Below are 19,681 nucleotides of genomic sequence, written 5' to 3' on the forward strand. Positions count from 1 at the left end.
CTATGAACTGCAGTCCACCAGTCTCCTCTGTCCACGGGAGTCTTCAGGCAAGAATACTGGAGTGGGTAGCCAGGTCCTCCTCCAGGGGCTCTTCCTGATGACATCTCCTTCGGCTCCTCCACTGCAAGTGGATTTGTTACTGCTGAGCCACCAGGGAAGCCCAAAGGAATGAATGCTCAGTTACAGTGCAAGTGCCAACAGCTTCACCTACTTGTTTCTCATCTTGATGGCAAGTTGCAAACCACCACAGCAGATCATCCTCACTGAATCTTGACTACCTAACTCTCAACAAAGGATGAAAGTATGTTTGAAAGAGTTACCAACTAGTTGGGATTCGGGATTTCTACCCAGCCAGGTGACAGATCATTTACAAATGCCTAAAGGATCAAGGATAATTCTGTGAGACTGCTGAACATGAGTATTGAAGAAGATTCATAGACCTTGATAATTTCTATGTAGATTGGTTATATTTTAAAATTTTTCTGTGCAACCCCATAAAGGAAGTGAAAGCAAGTTTTAATAAAATGACTGTGAAGCTACTTCAAAATATACCAAGAGAATAAGGGCAAGGACTGTGAAACTATAAAACCCAATACCACCCTTCTGCTTATAATAGTTCTGAGATGTCATTGTTTATTCAGTTGCTAGTCATGTTCAATCTTTGTGACCCCTGCAGCAACTGCAGTGCTCCAGGCTTCCCTGTCCTTTATTATCTCCCGGAATCTGCTCAAACTCTTGTCCACTGAGTCACTGATGGCATCCAACCATCTCATCTCAGATGTCATTATGTAAATCTTATTGTTTTTGAAAACTAAAGAGCTCTTTTACAAAGTGAAAGTAAATCATCACAAAGAGCAGAATTGTATACCTTAGAACTTCATGATCAATACAATGAACTCATCTGTAAAAACTAACTCTTTAATAGGACAATTACAGCATATAATAGTTTGGAAAATGGAAGGGGAAGCATAAAACATCGAGAGTCTTTTAATTCAATGGGATAAATAGTAAACTGATAATCACTCTTACAGTCAAAAATAAACCTAATGAAATTACTCTAGAGAGAACCCTGGCTGGGGATGTTCTTTTTGATGTCTCCTGGTATTTGGGGCTTCCCTCGTGGCTCAGACAGTAAAGAATCTGCCTGCAATGCAGAAGACCCGGGTTTGATCCTTGAGTCAGGGAGATCCCCTGGAGAAGGAAATGGCAACCCACTCTAGTATTCTTGCCTGGAGAATTCCATGGACAGGGGCGGGTCTGGTGGGCTATAGTCCATGGGGTTGCAAAGAGTCAGACAGGACTGAGCGACTAACACTTTCAGTACTTGGAAGACCCCACAGTTAGTCTTGGTCAGAGAAGAAGCAGCCTCATTGATATTTCAGTTACACAGGGTAAGTCTTTATGTGGAAGAAGATAGATACAGGTGTTAGGTAGTTAGAATCGGAAACAGGAGTCCAGAATGGCGGTGGCTAAAAGACAAGGAAGAGAAAACCCCCTGAAAATAGAACAAAGGAAGGTCCAAGGACCGGAGTGAGGACCTCAGGTAGAACAAACACCACTCCTGGCTGGCCCAATTTACATAAGGCAGGCCCAGGGGGAGAAAAAACACATAAAAAGAGGAGCCATAGGGCTGAAGTCTCTCTCTCCCACGCGCTGGGGCGCTCTTCTTTTTGTGTCCTTGGGTCGACATTCCCTCACACTTCGAAGAAGGATTTTCCTGCTATTTTCTAAATAAAATAGAGCTTGTAACACTGATTTGTCTAAGAGCTATAACACAGTCCGTTCAAGACCTGAGAGCTGTGACACGCTGAGGGCTTTAATGTCCATCACTCCAAATTTTTGTTGTGATGAGACAGAACCAAGGAGCGTACACCCGCCTGACACAAGTATATGTCTTCATCGAGACAGATATCCTTTTAAGAGACATTCAATATAGATGAAGCTGTTCTGTCTGAAATATGTACACCAGGCACTGCTCTAAAGAGAAAGATCAATATGAAACACGATCCTGTAACACACACTGCAGTGAGATGTCAACATCTCTTACAACAAACAGGAAAACAGCCTCAGCTACCTTCATTGGGAGTTCTATGAAAACATGCAGTGAGACTGGCTGATAAAGTAGTGAATGGTTGCTGATATAAGGGAAAAGAGTGACTACTTGTTCAGCTTTCCAATTCAACTAGGGGCAGTGAGCCATAGAATCTATGAGCTTGAGGGACATTAAAGGTTATTTAATCCAGTATTTCAAGTTTGGATCCCTTGAGTACCTCCCCAACCGGGTTTGTCCAGATCTGTCTGAGGCCGGTCTACAGAAAGTACACCCTACCTTTCCCCTGGGCAATCCACTCCACCTTTGAACACAGGAGCTGTTGGCCTGGAGATGGAAGCCAACTCTCTTTAATTTGTAATGACTTAGAAGCGACACACATATACAGAGTGACTGATAATTATCTGGCTAAAGCTAACTAGATTATTAAGTGTGATTTTGAGGATGGTAGTGTTAAGTAAACGACTGTACATAGAATAAACTTAAGTTGTTTTAGTCGTGTCTGATTCTTTGCAATCCCATGAACTGTAACGCTCCAGCCCATCTGTCCATGGAGATTCTCCAGGAAAGAATACTGGAGTGGGTTGCCATGCTCTCTTCCAGGGGATCTTCCCAATCCACGGATCAAAGTTGCATCTCCTGTGGCTCTGCACTGGCAGGCAGATTCTTTTACTGCTGAGCCACTGGGGAAGCCCCTACCAGTGCATAAACTTACTTATACTATGTTGAACTGCTACAGCAATGCCTGGTTAACTTGATTTCTCATTTGTCATTGGTAAGGATGTCAATGTTACATCCTCAGGGCAGGCATTGCAGGGCAGTGTAAGCTTTGCTGTACTGGAGGCCATGGTTCCAAGAAACAGCGATTTCAGAATAAATCTTTAACATTTTTATTTTATTTAAATAAGAAAACAAATGGGAAAATTCCAGGGCCCAGAGAGTCTGGGGACGTTTAAAAAATAAACTATAGGAGGGTGGTCCTAAGATGGCGGAGGAACAGGACGGGAAGACCACTTTCTCCCTCACAAATTCCTCAAAAGAACATTTCAACGCTGAGCAAACTCCACAAAACAACTTCCGTAGGCTGGCAGAGGACATCAGGCAACCAGAAAAGCAGACCATTGTCTTCAAAAACAGGTAGGAAAAAATATAAAAGACGAAAAAGGAGACAAAGGAGGTGGGGAGAGAGCTCCGTCCCGGGAAGGGAAGCCAGTCCCGGGAAGGGAATTTTAAGAAGAGAGGTTTCCAAACACCAGGAAACACTCTCCCTGCCGAGTCTGTGGCGAGCCTTGGAAACACAGACGGCAACATAACAGGAAGGGAAAAATAAATAAATAATTAAAACCAAGAGATTACAAGCCCAACAGTAACTCCCCCAGCGGAAAAGCAGCGCAGACGCCTGCATCCGCCACTAGGAAGTAGGGGCAGGGCAGGGAAGCGCGGGAGGCGTGGGCTGCAGTGCTTTGTAAGAATGGGGCAGGAACGCCCCACGCGCAACCAGAACGATCTAACTTGGGCTAGCAAACCAGACTGTGGGATAGCTACCACGCGAAAAGCTCGAACCTAAGACACCTCCAGGACCGAGCACAGAACAAAGGACGAAACAGAAAAAGCCGGCTGCAGACCATCCCCCGCCGGGGACAGGCAGCCAGAGCCGTAAGGGCTGGAAAGGAGCAATTGCAGACCCGGAGAGACTTTACCTACCAAACTGCAAACAGGGTTCTTTGCTAAGACTTCTGGGGGTGCTGGACAGTCACCATCTGCCTCACAAGGGGCGCCAGCGGTCCACCCAGAAAACTGAGCAGCAGAGGCAGAAAAGGCGACAAGTCACAGCGATCGCGCTCGCCAAACTCCTGAGCTACTCGGACCTGGGAAGGGCACAAAATGCAGTCCCAACCGAATCTGTGCCTCTGAGGGCTACCAGAGCACCGAACCTGAGCGGCTTAGACCGGGGAAGTGCACGCAGCCTAGGGCCGGCCTCAGACAGTTCCTGGCTGAGCATCGTAGAGCTGGAGTGGTTTGTACGCCGCGAGAAGGGACAGGTCCAGCGGGGCTGAGACACTGTGTGCACACGACAGCGCTATTTGTTTGCAGCATCCCCCCTCCCCACAGCGCGACTGAACTAGTGAGCCTAAAAAACCAGCATAAAGAAGAAGTTTAACAGAGGGAACCGCCTTGGAAGTGACCCCACACTGCCCACAACATCCGAGAAGAGCCAGATATATTTTTACTATTTTTAAAATCATTCCTTTTTTTTTCTTTTTTTTCTAACTTTTTTTCTAATAGTTAAGTCTTCTATTTCTCCTCTAATTTTTATTTCTATAGCCTATTATTACTATTTTAAAAAAAAGACTTTTTTTTTCTTTTTAAGGCAAACACCATATATAGTCTTTGGGTGGTTATTGGTTTGTTTTTTGTGTTTTTTTTTTCTTTTTTAAATCTTGTGGCTTTTTTTTTTCTTTTCCTTTTTTTTTTTCTTTTTTCCTTTTTCCTTCTGCTTCTTTTCTTTAATATTGTATTTTTGAAAATCCAACCTCTATTCTAGATTTTTAATCTTTGCTCTTTGGTTTTTGTTGTCAATTTTGTACATTTAAAAACCCAAACTTCACTACCCAATTTTACGTGAGAGCGAGATTACTGGCTTGACCACTCTCTCCTCCTTTGGACTCTCCTTTTTCTCCACCAGGTGGCCTCTGTTTCTTTTCTCCCCCATCTCTTCTCTATCCAACTCTGTGAATCTCTGTGTGTTCCAGATGGTGGAGAACACCTAAGGAACTGGTTACTGGCAGGATTTGTCTCTCTCCTTATCATTCCTCTCTCTTATCCTCCTGGCCACCTCTGTCTACTTCCTCCCTCTCCTCTTCCCTGTATAACTCCGTAAATACCTCTGAGCGGTCCAGACTATGGAGCGCACATAAGGAAGTGACTACTGGCTAGCTTGCTCTCTCCTCTTTTGATTTCACTGCATCTCATTCCAGTCACCTCTAACCACCCCCTCCCTCTTCTCTTCTCCTTGTAACTCAGTGAACCTCTCTGAGTGTCCCTCAATGTGGAGAAACTTCTCATCTTTAACCTAGATGTTTTAGATGGAGAAGTCTAGAGGCTACTGTAAAAATAAAACTGAAAACCAGAAGCAGGAGGCTTAAGTCCAATGCCTGAAAACATCAGAGAACTCCTGAATTCAGGGAACATTAAGCAATAGGAGCTCATCAAATGCCTCCATACCTACACTGAAATCAAGCTCCACCCAAGGACCAACAAGTTCCAGAACAAGACATACCACGCAAATTCTCCAGCAACACAGGAACACACACCTGAGCTTCAATATACAGGCAGCTCAAAGTTACTCCAAAACCTTTGACGTCTCATAACCCATTACTGGTCACTCCACTGCACTCCAGAGAGAAGAAACCCAGCTCCACCCACCAGAACTCCAACACAAGCCTTCCTAACCAGGAAACCTAAACAAGCCACTGATACAACCCCACCCACAGTGAGGAAGCTCCATAATAAAGAGAACTCCACAAATTACCAGAATATAAAAAGGCCACCCCAAACACAGCAATATAACCAAGATGAAGAGACAGAGGAATACTCAGCAGGTAAAGGAACAGGAGAGTTGCCCACCAAACCAAACAAAAGAGGAAGAAGTAGGGAATCTACCTGAGAAGGAATTCCGAATATTGATAGTGAAAATGATCCAAAATTTTGAAATCAAAATGGAATCACAGATAAATAGCCTAGAGACAAGGATTGAGAAGATGCAAGAAAGGTTTAACAAGGACCTAGAAGAAATGAAAAAGAGTCAATATATAATGAATAACGCAATAAATGAGATCAGAAACACTCTGGAGGCAACAAATAGCAGAATAACGGAGGCAGAAGATAGGATTAGTGAAATAGAAGATAGAATGGTAGAAATAAATGAATCAGAGAGGAAACAAGAAAAACGAATTAAAAGAAACGAGGACAATCTCAGAGACCTCCAGGACAATATGAAACGCTCCAACGTTCGAATTATAGGAGTCCCAGAAGAAGAAGACAAAAAGAAAGACCATGAGAAAATCCTTGAGGAGATAATAGTTGAAAACTTCCCTAAAATGGGGAAGGAAATAATCACCCAAGTCCAAGAAACCCAGAGAGTTCCAAATAGGATAAACCCAAGGCGAAACACCCCAAGACGCATATTAATCAAATTAACAAAGATCAAACACAAAGAACAAATATTAAAAGCAGCAAGGGAAAAACAACAAATAACACACAAGGGGATTCCCATAAGGATAACAGCTGATCTTTCAATAGAAACTCTTCAGGCCAAGAGGGAATGGCAAGACATACTTAAAGTGATGAAAGAAAATAACCTACAGCCCAGATTACTGTACCCAGCAAGGATCTCATTCAAATACAAAGGAGAAATCAAAAGCTTTACAGACAAGCAAAAGCTGAGAGAATTCAGCACTACCAAACCAGCTCTCCAACAAATGCTAAAGGATATTCTCTAGACAGGAAACACAAAAAGGGTGTATAAACCCAAACCCAAAACAATAAAGTAAATGGTAACAGGATCATACTTATCAATAATTACCTTAAACGTAAATGGGTTGAATGCCCCAACCAAAAGACAAAGACTGGCCGAATGGATACAAAAACAGGACCCCTCTATATGCTGCTTACAAGAGACCCACCTCAAAACAAGAGACACATACAGACTGAAAGTGAAGGGCTGGAAAAAGATATACCATGCAAATAGAGACCAAAAGAAAGCAGGAATGGCAATACTCATATCCGATAAAATAGACTTTAAAACAAAGGCTGTGAAAAGAGACAAAGAAGGCCACTACATAATGACTAAAGGATCAATCCAAGAAGAACAGATAACAATTATAAATATATATGCACCCAATATAGGAGCACCGCAATATGTAAGACAAATGCTAAGAAGTATGAAAGGGGAAATCAACAATAACACAATAATAGTGGGAGACTTTAATACCCCACTCACACCTATGGACAGATCAACTAAACAGAAAATCAACAAAGAAACACAAACTTTAAATGATACATTAGACCAGTTAGACCTAATTGATATCTATAGGACATTTCACCCCAAAACAATGAATTTCACCTTTTTCTCAAGTGCTCATGGAACATTCTCCAGGATAGATCACATCCTGGGCCATAAATCTAAACTTGATAAATTCAAAAAAATCGAAATCATTCTAACCATCTTTTCTGACCATAATGTATTAAGATTAGATCTCAATTACAGGAGAAAAACTATTAAAAATTCCAACATATGGAGGTTGAACAACACACTTCTGAATAACCAACAAATCACAGAAGAAATCAAAAAAGAAATCAAAATATGCATAGAAACTAATGACAATGAAAACACAACAACCCAAAACCTGTGGGACACTATAAAAGCAGTGCTAAGAGGAAAGTTCATAGCAATACAGGCATACCTCAAGAAACAAGAAAAAAGTCAAATAAATAACCTAACTCTACAACTAAAGCAACTAGAAAAGGAAGAATTGGAGAACCCCAGAGTTAGCAGAAGGAAAGAAATCTTAAAAATTAGGGCAGAAATAAATGCAAAAGAAACAAAAGAGACCATAGCAAAAATCAACAAAGCCAAAAGCTGGTTCTTTGAAAGGATAAATAAAATTGACAAAGCATTAGCCAGACTCATCAAGCAGTAAAGAGAGAAAAATCAAATCAATAAAATTAGAAATGAAAATGGAGAGATCACAACAGACAACACAGAAATACAAAGGATCATAAGAGACTACTATCAGCAATTATATGCCAATAAAATGGACAATGTGGAAGAAATGGACAAATTCTTAGAAAAGTACAATTTTCCAAAACTGAACCAGGAAGAAATAGAAAATCTTAACAGACCCATCACAAGCACGGAAATTGAAACTGTAATCAGAAATCTTCCAGCAAACAAAAGCCCAGGTCCAGACGGCTTCACAGATGAATTCTACCAAAAATTTCGAGAAGAGCTAACACCTATCCTACTCAAACTCTTCCAGAAAATTGCAGAGGAAGGTAAACTTCCAAACTCATTCTATGAGGCCATCATCACCCTAATACCAAAACCTGACAAAGATACTACAAAAAAAGAAAACTACAGGCCAATATCATTGATGAACATAGATGCAAAAATCCTCAACAAAATTCTAGCAATCAGAATCCAACAACACATTAAAAAGATCATACACCATGACCAAGTGGGCTTTATCCCAGGGATGCAAGGATTCTTCAATATCCGCAAATCAATCAATGTAATTCACCACATTAACAAATTGAAAAATAAAAGCCATATGATTATCTTAATAGATGCAGAGAAGGCCTTTGACAAAATTCAACATCCATTTATGATAAAAACTCTCCAGAAAGCGGGAATAGAAGGAACATACCTCAACATAATAAAAGCTACATATGACAAACCGACAGCAAACATTATCCTCAATGGTGAGAAATTGAAAGCATTTCCCCTAAAGTCAGGAACAAGACAAGGGTGCCCACTTTCACCGCTGGTATTCAACATAGTTCTGGAAGTTTTGGCCACAGCAATCAGAGCAGAAAAAGAAATAAAAGGAATCCAAATTGGAAAAGAAGAAGTAAAACTCTCACTGTTTGCAAATGACATGATCCTCTACATAGAAAACCCTAAAGACTCCACCAGAAAATTACTAGAGCTAATCAATGAATATAGTAAAGTTGCAGGATATAAAATCAACACACAGAAATCCCTTGCATTCCTATACACTAATAATGAAAAAGTAGACAAAGAAATTAAGGAAACAATTCCATTCACCATTGCAACGAAAAGAATAAAATACTTAGGAATATATCTACCTAAAGAAACTAAAGACCTATATATAGAAAACTATAAAACACTGATGAAAGAAATCAAAGAGGACACTAATAGATGGAGAAATATACCATGTTCATGGATCGGAAGAATCAATATAGTGAAAATGAGTATACTACCCAAAGCAATTTACAAATTCAATGCAATCCCTATCAAGCTACCAGCCATATTTTTCACAGAACTAGAACAAATAATTTCAAGATTTGTATGGAAATACAAAAAACCTCGAATAGCCAAAGCAATCTTGAGAAAGAAGAATGGAACTGGAGGAATCAACTTGCCTGACTTCAGGCTCTACTACAGAGCCACAGTCATCAAGACAGTATGGTACTGGCACAAAGACAGACATATAGATCAATGGAACAAAATAGAAAGCCCAGAGATAAATCCACACACATATGGACACCTTATCTTTGACAAAGGAGACAAGAATATACAATGGAGTAAAGACAATCTCTTTAACAAGTGGTGCTGGGAAAACTGGTCAACCACTTGTAAAAGAATGAAACTAGATCACTTTCTAACACCACACACAAAAATAAACTCAAAATGGATTAAAGATCTAAACGTAAGACCAGAAACTATAAAACTCCTAGAGGAGAATATAGGCAAAACACTCTCAGACATAAATCACAGCAGGATCCTCTATGATCCACCTCCCAGAATTCTGGAAATAAAAGCAAAAATAAACAAATGGGATCTAATTAAAATTAAAAGCTTCTGCACAACAAAGGAAAATATAAGCAAGGTGAAAAGACAGCCTTCTGAATGGGAGAAAATAATAGCAAATGAAGCAACTGACAAACAACTAATCTCAAAAATATACAAGCAACTTATGCAGTTCAACTCCAGAAAAATAAACAACCCAATCAAAAAATGGGCCAAAGAACTAAATAGACATTTCTCCAAAGAAGACATACGGATGGCTAACAAACACATGAAAAGATGCTCAACATCACTCATTATCAGAGAAATGCAAAGCAAAACCACAATGAGGTACCACTTCACACCAGTCAGAATGGCTGCGATCCAAAAATCTGCAAGCAATAAATGCTGGAGAGGGTGTGGAGAAAAGGGAACCCTCCTACACTGTTGGTGGGAATGCAAACTAGTACAGCCACTATGGAGAACAGTGTGGAGATTCCTTAAAAAATTGCAAACAGAACTACCTTATGACCCAGCAATCCCACTGCTGGGCATACACACCGAGGAAACCAGAATTGAAAGAGACACATGTACCCCAGTGTTCATCGCAGCACTGTTTATAATAGCCAGGACATGCAAACAACCTAGATGTCCATCAGCAGATGAATGGATAAGAAAGCTGTGCTACATATACACAATGGAGTATTACTCAGCCATTAAAAAGAATACATTTGAATCAGTTCTGATGAGATGGATGAAACTGGAGCCGATTATACAGAGTGAAGTAATCCAGAAAGAAAAACACTAATACAGTATACTAACACATATATATGGAATTTAGAAAGACGGCAATGACGACCTTGTATGCAAGACAGCAAAAAAGACACAGATGTGTATAATGGACTTTTGGACTCTGAGGGAGAGGGAGAGGGTGGGATGATTTGGGAGAATGGCATTGTAACATGTATACTATCATGTAAGAATCGAATCGCCAGTCTAAGTCCGACGCAGGATACAGCATGCTTGGGGCTGGTACATGGTAATGACCCAGAGAGATGTTATGGGGAGGGAGGTGGGAGGGGGGTTCATGTTTGGGAACGCATATACACCCATGCTGGATTCATGTCAATGTATGGCAAAACCAATACAGTAAAAAAAAATAAATAAAAAATAAACTATAGGAAATAATACACGTTAGGACAGAGAGTAAGGCTTTCCTTTTCCTTTCCAGAGCCTCTCTCAAAGGCAACTACTATCAACAGCTACTACAGTGTTTTTAAATTATTCAAAATGTGAACCTATTAAATAAATTTAATAAAAAGTATTGGCTAATATCATTTAGACTGAATTAATTCAAATTACCTTATTTCACTTGAAAAAGTGAAGTTTAAAAGTTTTTAATAAAGCATTTGAAAGCAGAGAGAGAATAGAAACATCAACAAGACATCAGAGGAGTAATTTCAAGATTCCAATAGGGCTTCTTTACTAGCTATGGGACACTTTAAAAGTGCAGTCACACATAGCAGTCATTTTTAGATGTGCAGTCTGGCTAGCAACAGCATTTTCTATGAGTCTGTAAAGGATAATGACATTTAAACATATGCATAAAGACACAAAGTGTTGGTATTAATGTGTTTATTCCTTACTTTTGTTGAAATGCCAGAGAAATGCCTAGCTTAAAGCAACTTACATGCTTTAAGAATCTGTTCATTATGTTTAGAATAAATACTTTAAGTCTAAAAACTCAAGGATCAAGAGGGAAGGAGAAAAAAAGTGGGATTGTGAGATAAGTATATATATGCTAGAATCTAATCTATTGTAGATATATTTCTTTTCAACGAAGAAGATTGGGAATCAAGTGTTTTAAAAAGGATCTCCTTTCAGGGTCATGTCTTTTATCAAGAAGAAAAACTCAGGAAAAAAAAACTGTAAAGAAATATTTCTCAGTTGAAATAACACATAGAACCCTAGGAAAAGATCTAGAAGGATTAAATAATAATTGTTTCTAGATGGTGGAATTAGTAGTGTTTTAATTTTTTTTTTTGCTAATTTATTTTAAAAATAAATGGGACATCATTCTTCATTTAGTACGTATACATCATAGAGAAATGCTACATATAAAAGCTTATAAATTTCTTCAAATTTTTTATTCTATTTGCTGATAAAATTAATGACTGATGGACTACAGACACTTTGCCAGTAACAAATAAGCAACAAATATTTTTGGGGAAAAAAAAGAAACTGGCTTCATAAAGCAAGCAGCATTATAAAAAGAAATCAATAGGGTTGAGGGCAAAGAGTGTGGATCAAGAAGAATCAGCATTTAAGTATTTTATAGATAGGTGTGTCTCCTAGGGAAGACAGGAAGAGATAAACAAACGAAGTTAAATTCAGAGGGTGGAGATAATGTCTTTGTATATTTGATTTATGTAAAAATGACTACAATGTTTGAGAAGACTTAGTAAATTCCTTTTGTGTTCCAAATCAGGAAGAATGATGGCTAGTCTGCTTCTTCTGTATGGTAGTCAAATGTAAGTTTTCTAGAGTTTTTATTTTTCTGAATGAATTACCTTATGTTTTACTTCATGATCTTTCATTATTAAGAGAAAAAAAGAAAGAGGAAAGCTTAACTGGGGATGAAGAGGTCTTTAAAATGATTTTTGTTGTGCCAAAAGTCTATATCAACTTGCTTTTCAACACTGTGAAATATGGCTAAATCCCCCAAATCTATCACAACTCTCTGAAGCATATGTATATTACAAGTATGACATCATGGTCAATGATTTCCAAGTTGATTATCTAAAGTTCTAAGGTGCTTTTAAACCAAAACTATTGGTGATTTTCAGTATGCAAAGAATAATTCTGATTTAGAAACTGCCTACACGTGCATATGGATCTGCTTATATTCATCTTTAAAACTGGAACTAAAATTGTGCATATTACAGTTCTGCGCCTGATCAGATTTCTAATCTTAGGTAGGTGAGGTAACCTCTCTGTTCCTCAAATTCTTTCTCTATAAAATGCAAAGATAATATTACCTATATTAAGATGAACTATTGTATAAGTCTCTTGAAAATGAATGTACAGAAAAAAAGGACTCCCTTTAAAACAAATGTTTCCTGAGTAGTTCACAACTTACTCTGAAACAGCTTTAAATTTGGAAGAGCTAATGTGCTAGCAGCATGTTTATTCTTGAATAATAATAATAATAAATGCTTATCTGAGGGTAAACCAAGCAAGCTTTGCTGTGACATGAAGATCTGTATCTACTATAGCAGATACTCTGTATGCGTTTGGCTGGATGTTTGAGCCTAATTATACGTATGTGTATGTGTCACACACCTGCTTCCCTGGTGGCTCAGACGGTAAAGCGTCTGCCTGCAATGTGGGAGACCCAGGTTCGATTCCTGGGTCGGGAAGATCCCCTGGAAAAGGAAACGGCAATCCACTCCAGCACTCTTGCCTGGAAAATCCCATGGATGGAGGAGCCTGGTAGGCTGCAGTCCATGGGGTCACAAAGAGTCGGACACAACTGAGTGACTTCACTTTCACTATGGGGCTTCCCAGGTGGCTCAAGTGGTAAAGAATCTGCCTGCCAATCCCGGAGACACTGGTCTGATCCCTGGTTTGGGAAGATCCCCTGGAGAAGGAAATGACAACCCACTCCAGTATTCTTGCCTGAGAAATCCCATGGACAGAGGAGCCTGGTGGGGTTGAAAAGAGTCAGACACTGACCGAGTATGCATGCATACATATGTATGTATATGTGTGTGTATGTGTACTTTTTTCCCCAATAATGACATTTGAAACTCAAGAGCTCGGATTACTTTTTAAGAGCTTGGAGTTTAAGCCAAATCCTATTTCTGCCTAAATTTCTCCCAGTGTGCTTATTATGTTCGCCATCTCTCTGACATATCCCTTCCCATGTGTTAGAAACTTAAAAGGAAACAACAGAAAAACTTCAAGTACTAGTATAAAGGGTCAAATGCAACATAGGGACCTAGGTAGCCAATTCTGATCCCAATACTGAGATGTAGAATGTGTTTAGATTGGAAAAAAGAGCTGCATTATGGCTTAATCAAGCAAGGTAAAATAATTACCCAGTATGACAGCCTACCAAGTACCAGGTCTAGCACATGTTTAATAAAAAAGATAAATCATATTCATCTCCTAATATCACACTAGGCCTTTTAAAAACGTACAGAATAGTATCACAACATTGTAAAGGAATTATATTCCAATGAAAAAAAAAAAAACTGTACAGAGACGTATGAATGAGACAGGTACCATGTCACTGCACTCTTTAGGAGAATGAAAATGACAAGGTCTCAGGAATTTCACTGAAGAGCATCACCAAACAGCCACAGTATATTCTGATTTCAGCTGAGGAGGAAGGTAGCTGCAGAAGACTGTTTAAACAGTATAAACAGTGGACCAGCATCACCTCTGCCCCATGGGGAAAGTTTCCCTCTTCTACAACATCTGTCTTACATCTCTTTTTACTTATACACTTATACTCATGGACAGTTATTTTTCCATCCCTATCTTGTGTGTGAATGTAACCATCTTATTCTGGGTTCAGTGCAATTTTTTCCCCTATTGAATAAAGACTGAATTAGAGAACAAGAAAATTAACAGGCTGTAGCAATAATTTTTCATTCAGGGCAAAAGGATATTAATAGCAATTAAAACATTTGGTCCTTCTTCCTTAGGGACAGAAACCCAATGTGAATCTTCTTCACTAACACTGGATCTCCAGAGATGAACAAGAGCAGCCTCAAAGAACTGATTTAGCAAAAGGTCTAGAGAAGTATGGGCTTCCCTGATGGCTCAGTGGTAAAGAACCTGCCTGCTGATGCAGGAGACACAGGTTTAATCCCTGGTCCGGGAAGATCCTTTTGTGAAGGAAAAGGCAACCTCCTCTAATATTCTTGCCTGGAAAACCCCATGGACAGAGGAGCCTGGCAGGCTACAGTCCATGGGGTTGCAAAGAGTTGGACATAACTTAGTGACCAAACAAGAGCAGCAACCAACATCAATCAGTGAAGTATAAAGTTTAGCCAAAGGTCTAGAAAAGTCAAAGCAAATCATAAGACTGCATAGGGACAACTTGAATTTTCAGAGGTCTGTGATTACTATTATCAGTGTGGTAGTTGAGGAGAGAAATAGAAAGTTTAAGTATTCTTTTTAATTTATTTTTATTTTTGCAGATGAAAGAAAATTAAGATTATATTAAAATGCAAAGGGTGTTAGAATAAGAAGAAACCTTATTAACCTTCTAAAGATGAAAATATACTATGGTCTCACTAGAACAGTCTTATTCCACATCTCTTTTTACAGACTTATTATTAATAGTGCCCTTTCATTCTAAAAAGCATCTTGATTAGGTGATGTTATATGGTTATGCTACAGTAAAATGCTCTCATTTTACAAACAGGGTAAAATCTGTTTCTTCATGTTTAACCCAGACATGTATGTTGAACATGTCATTAACTGCTGAATTCCCAGGATATTGCTTTGTTCACCCTGCCATGCTACCCTCTCAAAGTACAAGACTGGTAATATGATAGAAATAAAAGGTATGGAACCTGTGGATTTCACTAATAAAATAGCATCACTACCTTTGAGCTGCTCAAGTCATTGCAATTTACAGGTGATGAAAACGTGCTCTAAATGTGCAAATTGTAGTCCGCTATTATCTCCACTCCAAAGGAAAATTCACACTTCCCCCACATCTGCTATAAGTCTATTTTTAGCTACATGCAGTGGGTGGACAACTAGTTCTTTCCATGCTGGTCTCAGGCATGACCATCTTGTTTCCAGGCTCAATGCACTTTTGCTTCCGCTCATAAGTAAATATTTTAAAAAAGAGTTGGAATTAACTCACCATGGCAACAATGAGCAAGCCATGGCAAGAATTTTTCAGTACAGAACTGGAAACAGTAATGTGTAAGTTAAATCACTGTATCTGTCTTCCTTAGAAAATTAAATAGCCAATAGTTTTTCTTTTGATTGATCTTACCAACTAATACACATTTTAAATTTTATTTCAAGTTGTACAGAGTAGAAAAAAAGTTATTTTAAAATCACAAGCCTGGTTTCCATGAAGCTAAAACTGTATATAAGTTTGTTAATGGTAAAACAAATTAAAAATCATCTTATTTCCAATTGAAACTCAAGATATAATTTATAAAAAGGATGCAAAAAAACATGAGTACTAACAGAAGTTTGCACATTAAATACATTTCTTGAACTCTCTAATGTAGGAGATAAGTTATACCCATTAAATCACCAAACTAGTTTCTAAATGCCCATAAATATTCCTAATCAATCAGTAAAACAGTATTCCACAGAAAAGTGTATATATTAGCAATGACATCAAATCATTCTTATCAAAAAGAAAATTTATTTATTAATAATATAAACCAATTCACTGATAAATTTCTAACATAATTCCATCTAGCTCTTTTACCACTAAAGGGAAATATTTGTTTCTTTTTAAGAAAGCTTTGAAGAAACTGTTAAAGCCTTAACAATTTATTTTTATTAGCATATATTCTAACAAGTTTTATAATAACTTCAAAGAATAAATACTGATGATGTAAACACTTAGAATAAATATATGTAGCTGGACTAATCATTAATATACAACAGTCTTTTCCTAAGGAAGGCAGAGCGTTCCTCCTATATGAGACCGAAGTTAAATAAAAAGCAATTTTTGTCCCTTGGGAATTTATGATAATGGATTTCCCTACAGACAAAGACATTAGATGCATTATCAATAAGTTATGCATATTTAAAACTGTTTTCTCGTGAATTTGCACTGACTTAATTATCCTACTAATAAATACTGTCAGTTATTTTTCTGGTCAACAATATCATATTTGTTAAGATTCTTTGTTAAGTATATAGCCTATAATTACAAAATAAAAAGCAGGCAAGTAGCCCACATGAAACAAAACCCACTTATTTTCCCTGCCTCTTTCATCTGTCAGGCTAAAATAAGTAATCCCCAAATTTCAATTTAATATGATTATAAATTTAGAAAACTATAACAGAAAAATATATGGTGACAGAAATAAGATCATCTTAACTAAATATATATTATCTCTTCATGTAGTTTGCATGTTTGTACAATGATTCTGTACTAGGTTAGGAAAAAATGAGAATCATAGGAATTCAATAAAAGGACAGAGACTGTTAAAGAAACAAATATTTCCCTTTATTTGATTACATTACATCTACTCATGGGACATTTGGAATAACTGAATTTCTCAATTTACAGACCTATAAATAATGCTATTTAACTGAAATCCAGCCAGCAAATAGCACCATATACTTAAAGAGCTTACTCATGGAAAAGTAATTTCCACACTAGGTCAGTTTAGTAGAGTATAACAGTAGACTCAGAATGATCAGCATTTGAGAATCAGAACAGTTACGCTCAAGAGTACTTTATCAAGAGTGATTTGCCTTACTCCTTCGCCAGCTGCACATTGGATGGTTTTGCTCCAATTGGTATTCCGTATTTGTGCAAAGTGTTAATCAAAATCTCCCTCATGTCGTTGTTGTAGGAATCAAAGTCAAACACGTTCCTAACCACACTGGAGAGACCTTCAGTGGGAAATTTCTGTATTTAAAAAAAAATTCCCTTATTACCATGCGATAAAATACAAAGTGCTATAAAGATTTCCCAAACTGACAGAATAATGATCAAATAAACTTCACTAGACCTTTTCTTACTGGCCTTCTCAGATAAACGGATAGGAGGAATGCTTTTCTCTTTTAATGTTTGCCCTGATGACTTAATATTTTTCTCTTTCAATAAATTTCAGAATTTGAGGGGAAACAGTTCTTTCTCTCAAATGTTAAACTGATACTCAAATCCTGGGGTATGGTGACTTTCACCACTTTCTGAAATCTCCTGCTTTTAAAATGAGTACTGAGCTTCCCTGGTGGCTCAGTTGTAAAGAATCTGCCTGCAGTGTGGGAGACGTAAGTTTGATCCTGGATTGGGAAGATCCCCTGGAGGAGAAAATGGCAACCCACTCCAGTATTCTTGCCTGGAGAATCCACATGGACAGAGGAGCCTGGCAGGCTACAGGCCATGGGGTCACAAAAGAGTCACACACGACCTAGAGACTAAACAACAACTGGACTGACCAAATTAAAAAATGCTACTTAAATAGAGCAGAGTGTTGAATATCTATATGGAAAAATTCAGAAAAGTCACAAGTCCAAGAGTAAATGAAAAAAAAGGTAAAGGAACATGAAAAGGAAGAAGAAGGTAAAAAGTACAGAGAACAGACACACGGGGATGCGCAGAGGGAAAGAAAACGAGGGTTACAGACAGCTGACTTCACATTGCTGGGGTCCTCTGGGTCATTCATTGCCTCTGTCTTGATTCTCTCTAGGCGCTGGGATCTCAGCTGGACTTGCCATGGTTTTACAGGCAGAACAAAGCTTTCTATTTTCCTGTCTAGGTTTTCAAGGGTCAAGAGTCATTAGGTTATGACTGTTTGCTTGGAAATCATCATTTGTTATAAAAGCAGAATCTACACAGGCTTTTTGTCTTCTTTCACCAAGGTGAAAAGTGAAAGTGAAAGTTGCTCAGTCGTGTCCGACTCACTGTGATCCCATGGACTATAAAGTCCATGGAATTCTCCCAGCCAGAATACTGGAGCGGGTAGCCTATCCCTTCTCCAGTGGATCTTCCTGACCCAGGGATCGAACCCAGGTCTCCTGCACTGCAGGTGGATTCTTTACCACCCGAGCCACAAGGGAAGCCCAAGAATACTGGAGTGGGTAGCCTATCCCTTCTCCAGTGGATCTTCCCGACCCAGGAATTGAACCAGGGTCTCCTGCACTGCAGGCAGATTCTTTACCAACTGAGCTATTAGGGAAGCCCTTCAAGGTGAACTATGCATCGTGGATGGCTTTAAGGAATTTCATTCTCTTGCCCACTTACTCTATCCAACAAAACCTTCTCACAGTACTTACAGGTATGTAATCAATACTACTAGTTTCCAGTCAGTTTTTATCTTCAAGTCTTTCATTTTCAAAATGAAAATATTTTCACTCAGAGACCATATATGCTTGTTGTATAAAGTCAAATAGCAGTAAAGGTTCCCTTCTGTCTCACTCTCCTGTCTTCCCACACCCCCCAGAAAACCTCCACCAAATTTCCTAGCTCCTTGGTATTAGCCATGGCACGGAACCTTGTCAAAGTCAATCCAGAGGTTAAACAGCAAATGTTCATTTGGTTTACAGACATTTCATACTATATCACCTTAACCAGTATTAAAGAGAAATGGAAAGACTTGGTATAAATTAGGCAAAAAAAAAAAAAACCCTCAAACAAGACTGATGACTTCTTTTAAACTTTTACGTACAGGTAGGTGCCATACCTGCAAATGCTTGACTATGTTGACAACTTCTCTGGTAGAATAAGGGTAGTTAATAATACCCTGGTCAGCTAAATTCCTTAGCTCTCCAAAGGCAGCAACAAGCTTCTGAAGGATGGGCTCGGGCACATTTGGGCCGTACTGCCTGAGCATCCTGAGTTCCGAGTAGGGTTTGGGATTATCCACTGCATGGCAGCTAAAAATATCACCTATGAGAGAAGAAAAAAAAAGATTCACAGTCAGTATGCAACTAACCGCTTATAAGGACATAGTAAATACGGAATGATCAATGAAAAAGCCATGGGTTGCTCACCAAAGCACTTCTATTTTTAAATGTGTAAAACTGCATAGAAAGCCTGTCCAACAATAGGTATACAGAAAAAAGCAAATGACTAAAGCAAAAGGAAATGAGCCTGAGTGATGTGTGGTTTATTCTACAGATTTATTTCTGTTAAAAATTGTACAATACTTGGATATAATCTCACTGGTAGATATTTGAGTACAAAGAACAGAAAGAGAAGTCCCTGTGAGCTTCTGCCAATCTCACTCCTTCCCCCACAGGGTTAACAGTTCAGTGTATTCATTTTTTCATATTTTTCATGTCAGTATTTAATATTTATTTATTCTTAATTGACTGATGATTGCTTTATAATACTGGTCCTACTAGTATTTTTAAATGCATATATATATATATAT

At 38.5% G+C, this 19,681-nt stretch overlaps 1 protein-coding gene across 1 annotated transcript in view; it reads right to left on the reverse strand.

Annotated features, from left to right (window-relative positions):
- Positions 1-19,681, reverse strand: part of VWA8 (von Willebrand factor A domain containing 8) — a 382,159-nt gene that overhangs the window by 170,916 nt on the left and 191,562 nt on the right. Inside the window, exons 25-26 of the mRNA XM_068984307.1 lie at positions 18,989-19,194; positions 17,060-17,211 (exon numbers count right to left, since the gene is read on the reverse strand). Coding sequence (XP_068840408.1) covers positions 17,060-17,211; positions 18,989-19,194 — 358 coding nt within the window. The remainder of the gene's footprint in view (positions 1-17,059; positions 17,212-18,988; positions 19,195-19,681) is intronic.

This window comes from Capricornis sumatraensis, chromosome 12 (assembly GCF_032405125.1).
Source record: "Capricornis sumatraensis isolate serow.1 chromosome 12, serow.2, whole genome shotgun sequence".
Taxonomy (NCBI): domain Eukaryota; kingdom Metazoa; phylum Chordata; class Mammalia; order Artiodactyla; family Bovidae; genus Capricornis; species Capricornis sumatraensis.